The sequence below is a fragment of the Protopterus annectens genome, chromosome 4.part1 (genome assembly GCF_019279795.1).
Source record: "Protopterus annectens isolate FY-2018-M chromosome 4.part1, PAN1.0, whole genome shotgun sequence".
In the NCBI taxonomy this organism is placed as follows: domain Eukaryota; kingdom Metazoa; phylum Chordata; order Ceratodontiformes; family Protopteridae; genus Protopterus; species Protopterus annectens.
Genome location: NC_056734.1, coordinates 960,253,365 through 960,266,127, shown reverse-complemented (window position 1 = coordinate 960,266,127; position 12,763 = coordinate 960,253,365). Strand labels below are relative to the sequence as shown.

At 40.7% G+C, this 12,763-nt stretch overlaps 1 protein-coding gene across 2 annotated transcripts in view; it reads right to left on the bottom strand.

Moving 5' to 3' along the window:
- The window catches only part of LOC122801135 (solute carrier family 12 member 9-like), a 1,658,551-nt gene that overhangs the window by 1,566,814 nt on the left and 78,974 nt on the right, over positions 1-12,763 (bottom strand). For both annotated transcript variants that reach the window (XM_044070675.1, XM_044070674.1), the window contains exon 2: positions 7,662-7,796. In XM_044070675.1, the coding sequence (XP_043926610.1) occupies positions 7,662-7,755 (94 nt within the window). In that variant the 5' untranslated portion in view covers positions 7,756-7,796. The remainder of the gene's footprint in view (positions 1-7,661; positions 7,797-12,763) is intronic.

Here is a 12,763-nt window from a genome sequence, read left to right as displayed (position 1 = left end):
TCCCAATGATTAGGGTAAGCAGAACAGGAAAGAGTTTAAACAAGAAATCCTACTTCTGAGCTCCTCCCACAGATTTAATTCCTTTGCAATCAGTGAATGGAAAACGATCTTTTATAACTGCCCCTAACCAGGAACTCTAAGAAAAAAATTAAAGTAAAACAGACATCTGAATAATTCCAAAATGCATTAAAAATTAAGTTGACTGCAATAAAACAAGAGAAAAGAATCAAGAAACCATGAAAAGTGCAGGGGTGTAAGATCTAATCACAACCGCAGATAAAGTACTTCTCACTTTGCAGTATTCCATACTAAAGGGATATCCTGCCGAGGATAGCTGAATGTCTGGCCAGCATAAAGCCTTAGCTCTTTCCCGGTGCTGTATTGTTGGACGTATGTCTTGCGTCCAAGGCATAAGGTACCCAAGTGACATACAAGCATCTAATCCTCAAACAAAATGCCCCAGGAGAACCACAGCAACCCAAGAGGGAAAGTAAATGTGTATCCAGAAAGGGAAGGACCCCTTGGCCAGAGGGCAAGAAACAGCAGAACAAGGGGAAGGACGGAGGGTCAGAATACAGTTGCAATATTCCTTACCAAAGGAGGAGTACAAAAGCTTTTGGAGAGGATGAGAGGTTGAAGCCACAGAACAGCTCTCCAATAACCCATGCAGGGTGGCCCTGGCAAAACCAGTTCTGACCCTAGAAATCACATCCAGCTTGCTGTTTGGTAATGTTGTGAACAAAATACCAAGCAGCAGACTCCAAAATGGATATAGCATCCAGATCCTTGGGGGGCACTCCTAGTAGAATGAACACTAACAGAAGCTGCTTAGCATGAACATACCAAAAATAAATAGCCTTAGCAATCCAAGAGGAGACATATTCGGAACAGATAAACCCAATTTCTTGGAATGGAAAGAAACAAAGATGCTCAGATTTCCTTATATCCTTATCTAGATAACATCTGATCTGTCTATGCAGATTAAAGATAAGAATTTTCTTATTCTGTGGAGAAGGAAAAAAATAAGGAAGAAAGGTCTGATTTAAAGAGAAATCATTAACTACCTTGGGCATAAAAGGACTGGCATGAAGTAATTTGTTTTTTAGCATTTCTAAACAATCACACAGAATAATGAACCCAGTGCTATCTGTGAAGAACTGCAGCAACAGATCAAATGTAAATGCAACAGCAAAGGGAAATATCTCTCAACATTTTAGGACAATAAATCTGAACAAAGCCTAAAATAACGAGCCCAAAAATAGGGACAGATTTTAAACATTGCTGTTATAAAAAGTTACTAGTATAATAGGATTTGTGTTGGCATACATTCTCTGATGAATATAAAGTCTGAAACTCAAATGTATGTCATTTAGTGACTCCAGTCCTCTGTGATTTTCCAGAAAACTACAAACTGAGCAATGCAGCAAAACTGAGGTGAAAATGTAGACAGTTGAGAGTTACAGGGCAACTATGTAAAACACAAAACTAAGAATGGTAAGGAAGACAGACAGCAAACAGCAGGAGCTGACAATGTGGACACTGTGAACAGGATGTAGAAGCAAGGATGTGGAGGAGTTCTTTAGAAAGTACAGTTGTGTACACCTACCATAAATGTAGATGTTCAGAGTGTCTTCACTGTTGCAGTCATAACTGTAGGGTATTCCTGCCGGCAGGCAGCTCGAGGTCGGCCAGAATTCCAAAGTCCGGGTCCGGCGTTGGCTGTACCAGCAAGTACCCTGACGTCAGAACGTAGAGGTATAAAGCTGACAGCCGACGTCATCTTCTCCAGCCTTTCTTGCCCCAGATGTCAAAAGCCCCCAAAATAACCAAAAGGTGTCCCAAGAGAAACACAAATACACCACAAAGGAAGTGGAAGAGAGAACAAGCAAAAATAAGAGGGGATTGGTGGGAAGGAAACACCGACTGCAACAGTGAAGACACTCGAACATCTACATTTATGGTAGGTGTACACAACTGTACTATGTTCTTCGTGTTTCACTGCTGCAGTCATAACTGTAGGGTAGAATCCCAAAGCTGTGAAAGAGGGAGGAGGTTACGCAGAAGGGGCAGCTAGAAGACCCTGCAAAACAGCAGAGGCAAAGCCTGCCCTAGACTTAGAATACAAAGGGAGATTATAGTGCTTAGAAAAAGTATGCACTGAACTCCAAGTGGCAGCCTCCAAAATGTCCTTGGTAGGAACTCCTCTGAGAAAAGCTGCTGAAGTGGCAGCTGCTCTAGTAGAATGACTTCTAACAATACCTGGAATCTGTTTCCCATAGTGAGAGTAACAAAACCTTATTCCATGAGCAATCCATTTGGAAATAGTTTGTTTAGAAATAGCCTTACCTAGAGAACTGGAGGCATAAGAGATAAGCAATTGATCAGATTTTCTGAAATCTTTAGTTTTGTCCAGGTAAAAACGTAGTTGTCTGTGTACATCCAATGAATGTAAGATCCTTTCCCCTTTATTTTGAGGATTTGGAAAGAAGGTAGGAAGGTGAATAGTCTGATTTAGAGCCACCTTAGAAATCACCTTAGGCATAAATGTAGGATTGGTCCTCAAGGAAACTCTGTCTTGGTGGGAGATAATATATGGTTCCACCGCCATGAGAGCTTGCAACTCTGAAACCCTTCTGGCAGAAGTCAATGCCAATAAAATAGCTGTCTTCCAGGATAAGAACTTGATATCCGAAGCCGCAGCAAGCTCAAAAGGAGGCAAAGTAAGTTTCTCCAAGACATAATTAAGATCCCAAGCAGGAACAGGTGGAGTTCTGGGAGGTCTTAAATTCTTAGCCCCTCTCAAAAATTGTCTCACCAGCTGGTGAGAAAAGATGGGAGGATCAGTGTTGAAATGAGCCGAGATAGCAGAAGCATGAATTTTGATGGAGGAAAAGGAGAGACCTTTAAGCAAAAGGTCAGAGAGGTAAAGCAAAATGGAGGAAATAACAGGCAAAAGAGGATCAGAACCTCGATCCTGCATCCAAATACAAAATCTTTTCCATTTAGAAGCATAAGATTTTCTAGTGCTAGGCCGCCTAGCTTCTAAAAGAACATCCAAAACTTGTTTGGGAAGAGATGAAGGAATCAAAGGCCCTTGTAGAGCCAAGCTGCCAGGCAGAGTCTTGATTTGAGAGTGTAGCATCTGACCCTGATGCTGGGACAGAAGAGAAGGGATCAGAGGTAGAATCCAAGGAGGTTCCAAGAATAGGTGTTTTAAAGTTGGATACCAAAACTGCCGAGGCCAATTTGGAGCTATCAAAATGATAATCTTGGGTTTGTCCGGTTTTATTTTCAGTAACACCAGAGGCAGAAGAGGAAGAGGAGGGAAGGCATATCCCGAAAGATTCCTCCAGCTGAATGACAGGGCATCCACTTTCCAAGCTGTTTTGTGGAAAGACCTTGTGCAAAAGAGAGGCAACTGATGATTGAGATGGGATGCAAACAGATCTATCCGAGGACAACCCCAAACTGCAGTAATCCTGCTGAATAAGTTGGTGTCCAGCATCCATTCGTGAGGATCCAAAAAGTTTCTGCTTAGGCTGTCTGCTAAGAGGTTCTGTTTTCCTGGAATGACTTGAGCTTGAAGATGCAGATTCTGATTTAGAGCTGTGTCCCATAAATTCATGGCTAGTCTGCAAAGGGGGTAAGAGTGAGAGCCCCCTTGCTTGTTTATGTACCACATGACTGTGGTATTGTCTGTACGAATCAGAAGAGGCCCTGGTTTCAAAAGATTCTGGAAGGCTAGAAGAGCATTTTGGACTGCCAACATTTCCTTCAAGTTGATGTGCCAGAGAAGATGCTTCTTTGTCCAGGAGCCCTGCTGGCAAATGTCTAGAAAATGAGCTCCCCAAGCATAATCCGAAGCGTCCGTGGTTATGATCTGAGAAGGTTGAGGCAGACTAAAGGGATTCCCCTTAGTTTAAAGCACAAGCCCTGGACCACCAAAGGAACTCTTTTTGGAGGCAGGGAATCAGTGGAATCATTGTGTCCACACTGTGGTAATGCTGTAACCATACATTCTTTAGGTACCATTGAAGTTTTCTCATATGAAGCCTTGCATCTGGAATCAACAGGATGCAAGAAGCCATGTAGCCCAGTGCCTGCAGGAATTTCCTTGCAGTGAGCTGAGTTAAAGTAGCCAAGGTTTTGAAAATTGAGGCCAGCTGTAATAGTTTTTCTGGAGTGAGGAAGGCCCTTTGCAAGCTTGTGTTTAGAAGAGCTCCCAAAAAGATCATTTGCTGAGAGGGGATCAAATGTGACGTTTTTGTGTTCACTGAAAATCCCAGTAGTAGGAGAAGACGTTGAACAAAATGCAGATGTTGAAGTAAAAGGTCTTTGCTGTCCACCTGAATAAGGCAGTCATCCAGATAGGGGTAAATTTGAATCCCTTGGAGTCTGCAATAAGCTACTACTGGAGCCAGACACTTGGTAAAGACTCTGGGCGCAGTAGATAAGCCAAAGGGCAGTACAGAGAATTGAAAGTGCCTCGAACCTGCCTTGAATCTGAGGTATTTTCTGCGTTCCTGCCTGATGGGAATGTGTAAGTAGGCTTCCTTTAAGTCCACTGTCACCATCCAAGCATCCTGGGAGAGCATTGGAAGAAGTTGTTGTAGAGTAAGCATCTTGAATTTTGGAATTTCCAGAAAGGTGTTTAATACTGAAAGGTCCAGAATAGGTCTCCATGAGTTTTGTTTTCTTGGGACCAGAAATAGTCTTGAGTAAAAACCTTTTCCCATCCCTGAAAGTGGAACAGGTTCTATGGCTCTCATGGCCAATAAAGCGTCCACTTGATTTAAGGCCTCTGACCATTGATGTTTTGGCAGATCTGGCCAACCGATAGACCTTGGCAGAGTATGAAAGTGGAATTTGTAACCTCTTAAAATCACGTCCAAAACCCATTTGTCTTGGGTAATACGAGTCCAATTTTGGTAGAAAAGAGAAAGTTTTCCTCCGAGAGGGGCTTCCAGGCAAGGAGGACCTGTAGCCCAACAGAGAGAGTCATTGGGTCTGCTTCCTTTACGATTGAGATCTGTCTTCTCCCCTTCTAGGTGATGAAGCAGTCCACTGTCTGGACCTGTAAGAGGCCTGTGCCTGAGCCCAACCTCTGGAGCGTCTATATCTTCCCCTTTGAGGCCTGTCAGACGTGGGAAAGGACCAATTTTTGGAGGGCCAATTTCTAGAAAATCTAGGAGGCTGAACTTGTAAGAAATCTTTAACAGTCTGCATAGATTTCGCTTTATCCTCCATCTTTTTAATAACCTCCTCAGCTTTAGATCCAAACAAAACATCATGCTGAACAGGGCATCTAACAATTTAGCCTTAACTTGCTCAGGTAAATTCTGCTCACGAAGCCAAGCATGTCTCCTGATAACAGTACCAGAGGCTGCGGCCCTACAAGAAGCCTCCAAGGCATCAAAACCACAATGTAAACTATGTTTGCTAACTTGTTCAGTTGCATGCAATACATCCTGTAATTCCTTGTCCTCTGCACATGCAGGTAAGGTTGAAAGTTTTTGTTTTAAAACAGACAAAAGAAATTGCTGATACTTGAACATATGAAACTGGCAATTTAAAGCTCTAATAGAAAGAGCAGCAGAAGTATACACCTTTTTGCCCCATCTGTCCAAGGTACGAGAATCCTTTTCAGAGGGAATAGGATTTTTAGAAGAAGCGGCCTTAGCAGCCTTGGAGCCCTGAGAAATAGTTTCAGGATCTGCAGAAGGGTTCTTGAACAGAAATTGATGGGAATCGGGGAACTCTGTAAAATCTATCTGGCTTAGAAGGAGCAGGCGGAAAGGAATCAGGATTCAGGTTAGCTTCAGAGAAAGCATCATCCACAATATCAAGAACAGGAGGAATAGCCAAAGGTCTGTGTTGTGGGAGAAGGAGAAATTCTCTAAGTCTCTTCTTGGAAGCGGAATAATCCTGACCTTCCCAATGAAAATGCTCTCTCATCTCATGCAAGGTTTCCCCAAAAGAAAAATCTTCAGGGGGAGAAGCAGAGGGAATAGAGTCCTCTGCATCAGAATTCTCATAAGGAGGAAAAGAATAATCCTGGTCAGAGGAAGAGACTGATGACACAGAAGCCTGATCAGAGGAATCATAAGGAATATCCTGTCTAGGCCTTTTTTCAGGAGGGGGGTGAGAACCCCTAATCATAGTAAGCAAATCTTCAGCCATTCTTAATAATTGTTTCTGGGTCTTGGGAGCTAAATCCGTAGAAGCTTGAGAAGAAATCCTTGGCTTAAGTGGAGTCTTTGACTTTGCCTTTGTCTTTGTAGTAATAGTGATATGAGAAGGCCTGAAAACCCCTTCAGAAGCCGGTACCTGCACAGCGGTTCTGGACCCATCTGAAGGAGCGATGTCCGAAGGTCCTGCAGCAGATAAAATACTGGGCCGAGTTGACTCCCCATGGGAGTCCGTGTCGGCTATCGGTTCCGAAGTGACTGACGACAGGGGCTGCAAAAGCACCTCACTGATGACCGCCGAACCCGAAGCTGGCTCCGGCTGCAAAGTATCCTGTTTGGACCTCGGAGGCCTATCCTTGTCCTTGCGTTTTTTGTGAATTCCGGTTGTCGGTAAAGTATCCGACGACATCCTATAATTGTACCGTCTACCAAAATAATTCAAGGCCCAATCGTACCTACGCTTAATAGTACGAGAATTAAACCTGGCACAAAACCGACAGCAAGAAATGTCGTGGTCAGGGCCTAAGCAAGGAAGACAGTAAGAGTGGAAATCTTTGAGGTATTTGTTTTCCACACGATATACAATTATTAACTTTTTCTGACATCAGAGGAGCAAGAAAAAAAAGTTTCCCCAACGGGGTACTTAGCTTGAGAAGACCAGAGGACTTCGGACCGACGACAAGCAAGGCACGTTGTCCGGAATCCACCAACCAACAACTTGCGAGCTGCTTTCCACCGCACAGCAAGAAAGACTGGAGAAGATGGCGTCGGCTCTTTATACCTCTACGTTCTGACGTCAGGGTACTTGCTGGTACAGCCGATGCCGGACCCAGACTTTGGAATTCTGGCCGACCTCGGGCTGCCTGCTGGCAGGAATACCCTACAGTTATGACTGCAACAGTGAAACACGAAGAACATCTGTACTGGTAAGACAAAAGAACCTTCACTGATTAAACTGCATGGTGACAGTTTAAATTGGAATAAAAGTTTTGTGTTTTACCACAAAAGATATTAAAAAGGAGCACAATACCATTTCATACACTGGCTACTCCACTGTAGTCTAGCTTTAGCAATGCCTGAGAGGACATGCAGGGAACAAAAGTAAAGAAAAGGATGATGCAATACCACTAACCATGTCCAATGACAAGGTGTGAAACAGTGAACATAAACTTTGTGAGCTTACAGGTTATCCCCCCCCCCTCGCCTTTTTAAAGCAAGTAAAGAACAACAACATCTGCACCTGGTATCCAACAACTCAGATTCATGACAGTCCCTGGGGATAGCTGCTCCAACAGGAACATTTAAAGTGTTTGACCTGCAGCCATTTCTGCATTGCTGTAAATATGGAAGCTATTAAAGATTATCATCAACAGTACTTTTCATTGCTTCAGATATTTCTTAAATCTTTTCTCAGATGCCAGCAGACTACAATCATTTAATTACTTGCATACCATTAATTCTGGAAAAGGATACAGTAAGCACCTCCCGCATCCAAGGCCCCATTGGTAGAAATGGCACATACAGACAGCACTGTCATGCTGATAATTACATAAGCCACAATAAACATAGCGATGGCTTGATACAGGCCCGCCTGGCCAACCACGAATCCTGTTGAACAAAAAACAGATTAACTACTTATAGCTTGTGCTTGGCATGCTATAATCACATCTCAAACACAGAAAATTGTACTACATATTTATACTACATAACTCCTGGACTGCCTACAGACATTTTTGCTGATACTGTTTATGATACTGAAGTACATTAAAGTTTTGCTTACTATACACCATATATTTATTAAGCATAAGTTCACCTCTATAGGAACACTGCCAAACTCCTTAACTATTTTGCCCCAAATTTTCCAGATATTTTAAATTTGTCTGTACCTAAATAAAAGGCTGTGGCTTTGAAACAGCCGGAATTTTGTAGCAGACATTTATTGGTAACACATTTGGTCACTGAGCTATTAAGTGCATCTCTAGGATTTACTTGTGATGCATCTTTAGTCAAGTGCAATTCTTTCTATCAAATTAAAACAGAAAAAAATCACACAAATATTTAGTTCTGCATTTGATATCAAAAATTACAAATATACTGTTAATCTGGGAATAGTAAACACAAACTTGCTTAGAATCAAGTCTGACAAGATCCAGATGCCGCCTACAAACTGGACAAAACCCTTACTTTCATTCCAAACTCAAAGATAATAGCTGCATTTTTATATGGCTTACATAATGGATAGTGTTGGGCATTTGTTCTGTTACAAATGCCCAACAAACTCAAAATGCAAGAACGCATTTGCCATAAGTATTGCTCCTTTATGTGTATGCATTTCTCTCAACATGCATCATAAGGCACGCATCTGCTGCTGGCGCTTGGGAGTACAGAACAGTACCAGCAGGTTAACCTTTTCACCTCCTGTGGTCATCCTACCAGTCCCAACAATATACAGCTTTGTGTAATACATTTCCAGCTATCTGAATGTTCAGAGGCCAAGATGGACTGGCAAAGGCTGGAAAATTTCATTCCTGATAAATGACTAAGTACCACTTGCATTCTGTTTCTGTACAGTAGGGGAGGGGTTGGGAGGGTGGCCTAATGGTTATGGTGTTTGCCTTACAAACACAAGGTACAGGGTTTGAATCTTACAAGGGATAATTGGCTAGGCTTAAAATGGCTCGCAAGGGCAGTTAGCCTAATACTAGTCTAGGAACCTAAGTAGCACTTAACTTACAGGCTGTAGACTAACCACAACACTCTGGCAATCATCTGCTTAGAACAACTCATCTGCAGTGACATACACAATATAACATCTTCCATGCATTTTTTTTCGCCATCCTTCCAAATTTTGGAGACAATTTCCAAGAAACAGCAGCTTTACTACATCCAGTCTTACATAGAAACACCTCTCACCAGCATTTCCCAACAAAAAAATCTGACCCCATGTTGATATAACCATACCAAGGCTTTCCTACTCTATTTGAAAAGAGAATGTTCAGTAGGCAGTTGGGTCACTTCCAGCTGTTTATATTAGGCCTACTTCAGTAGGTCAGTGTACTAAATTGTCAAAAATGACATGGCCAAAACCACATGGACAATTTAGTTTGACCATTTTGACTATATACATATACATATATACATACATACATATATATATATATATATATATATATATATATATATATATATATATATATATATAAATTAGCATGGGGTAGTGGAGCACAGGGGGGCTTGCTCCCTGCAAAAAACAGTTTTGTTTGCAGGTGTTTGGGTTGTTCAAGCTGGACAAACCAAATTGTTGATCATGCGGGTCTTGACCATGTCAGTGTTGATAATTTAGTATGTTGACCAACTGAACTAGATCCTTAACATATAATGCAAACAAATTAGACCAAAATGGCTTAACTTTAGAACAATTCTAGAAAATGTCAATGTACAAATAAAGCAGATGGGTAGTCTAAACATTGCTACTTTTGAAGTGTAATGCAACCATTGTGAAGGATCAAGTACTACCAATGACAATGGGAAAGGGAGATACCAAAACACTTAAAGATTTCCAGTAAAGCTTTTAAGCTAAAAAAAATTTTGAAACATGAACCAAAGGCTACTACTACAGATAATAAAATGATACCATGTGTGATGCCCCAGCACTGGCCCAATAATCAAGGAGCCTCAATCCTCACCACTGGCAACAGTGGGAGACGTACACACTTGGAGGATGACAAGTAAACGCACAGTAAAGTGCAATTCCCCTTAAGAGCACAGAGACCACAGTCAGTCTGGGGCTGGTTTCTTCCTCTTTCTCCAAATCCCCAATACTCCCCACTGCTACAGCTATAGGGTTGAGATCTCAGCTGAGTGGCCAAACCAAAATATTCAGTACCCGCTGTCAAACCAGTGCTTCGTGTCCCTGCCAAGTAGTTGACACACACAGATTTGATTTATATACAAACACATGCACACTCCTAGTAAAGGTGGCACAGGTTTACTAGTTATGTCCCCTTCTCCCCAGACTGTAAAGTAGTTCCAACTGCTACCAGCCACTATCAGCTACTTTAAGGCCCTTAACAAAGGGTGTCCAATCCTACTATTAATCTAAATGGTAGTTTGACCAACACCCAGGCTATAAGAGTGGCCTGTACAGTGTCACTAAATAGATATGCAACTATTCTAAGAGAGTAAATGTCTTAGTTATCAGCCACAAAGATAGGTTTAAATATATTTAATAAAACAATACTAAGCAATCAGTTGCATCAAAATTCAAAATCACAGGAAATATTTAAAACATTGCAGGACAGTCTCAAAGAAAACATCTAAGCTATACTTTACTATATTCCTATCTGAATATGAAAGTTACTATGCCCCAAAAACCTACTTACACAACAAGCAGGCAGACGTGTTCTTGTTAGGTCAAAGGCAAAACACAAAATGCCCTCTCTCTGAGGGTTCTTAAATTAATATCAAATATTACTGCCGATAGCTTGGATGACATCACCTTTTGTCACCCGACTCTAGTTCCCAAGCTAAACCTCTATTGTCAGAAACTATCAGAATTTAACAGCTCTCTGTGAAAATACATACCTTTCAGAGGTTTGCAACTGCTAGAAGACTTAAAACAATAAAACACTTACAACACAGAGTCCTAGTGCAGACATCCTGTCTCCTGCTTACTGAAACTGAAAGAATGTTTACAGTACAATCATAAAACAATTTAATTTCAATTATTTTCTTGAAGTTTTGCAAGCTATTCCTCTACATTCTAGTTCCCACTGTTAAAACATATACATTTACACAATTACAATAGTTTATATACATTTTTGTTCTAAGCCAGCAGGGTATGCTGTGGTTACATTTTAGCTCAGTATGAAACATACAGCTCTAACACAGTTGACCACAAGCATCTTACATTAAGCATTCACAAATGACACAACCACTTAAATTCCAGCTAGCTGGGCTGGCAGTATTTCCCTCTGTCGCACCATGATACTGGGTTTTCTTGGAAAATTTACTCAGTCAGAAATGCATTTTCTAGATAAAGTTTATACAAAATTATCGAACATAGCTGAACTGTTGCAATCACTGTTTTGTAAAACTGGTTGGCACCAAGATGCCTCTGCATTAACAGATCTTTTACAAAATCCAAGACACAGTTATCAAATACATTTTAAGCATTTTGCTTTTCACTCATTCCATCCTGAGCAACAGGTAACTCCTGGATTCAAAAAGCAAAAGGGATTCATTAAACTACTTGCTTCATGGGAACCTTTCCCCAAAATCTTCTACTGAAGATGTACTGCATATGGATACATCAGCTGATAAATGTTACAAGCCTAAAAAATGTAATACATATAAAAGTTTATTTTTGACAAAGGGCTAAATATTAGGGATAGTAGCCAAAGTCACTGGCAAGTAAATAGACAGGAAGCAGGCACCTTTGGTGCAAAAAGATCAGAATGCTGCGAGTTATATTCCCACAATTGTTTGGAGTCATTTTTTTTTCAACAGAGGAGCTGCAGTGCAGCATTAAAGGATACTGCCCTTTAATAAGTCATTAATCAGAGGTCCTGCCTGATATGGTGGTAGCTCAAGTAGATATGATAGTAGGCTTTTTTTTTTTTTTTGCATTTTAACACATGCATAACAATCTTGTATACAAATCTTGAGATAAACTACTTATAAAACAATATGTATCCCCACAGACATTTTTAATCTGTTACCACATCTGCATATAGCCATATTTTATTATACAAAATTTTTCTTTATCCACATCCATCCAAGTATTCCATACAAATACAAAACTGTGATGACTTTTTTTTGCATACAACAACCACGTACCACAGCAGAAACATGGCTGGTGAGCAATACTTATAAACGGTACTGCAATAAGCTAAATTAAACAAATTGACACAGACACTTCATAAAAACATTTAAAGGATGAGTGCTTTCGCAAAACTAAGTTTGCTTCATCAGATCACCAACAGAATGAAACCATCTACAGTTAAAATCAGAAACCAATGTTCTGCAACAACCAATAAATGTGCAGGCAACTCCTGTTGCTAAGCAACTAAACACATAGGGAGTGGGAGAAGAGATCATTCCTAATAAAACTCAAAATGTCCTTACAAAAAATATAACAGTTCAACAAACCCAACGTACATTTCAGGCCTAAAAATCTAAAACAGTAATGGTACATAACATTTCGTTACATACCTTAATATATATAAAATAGTTAAATGAAATTAAAGAGCATAATGCTACATTACAGACCTTGATCACCTCTTAAGTTTCTGTGCTTTCAGGACTGGTTAGATAGACAGTCATTTAAGCCAAAGCCCTGATGTGCTCTCAATTTCAAAACCCAGTTCATCTCTGCCCGTTCAGTAATGTTGACATAATTTAAGTATAAACACAGAGATTATTTATACCAGTCTTTTGAATATATTTGGGATCACTCATTGAACAATACTATGCAAGTGATGATGAAGACCATAGAGCCCTCATCATAAACAACTTAAAATACACATGCCCAAGTATGTGCCACCCTTTTCAAGTGTTTAGCAGTATTTATTTCC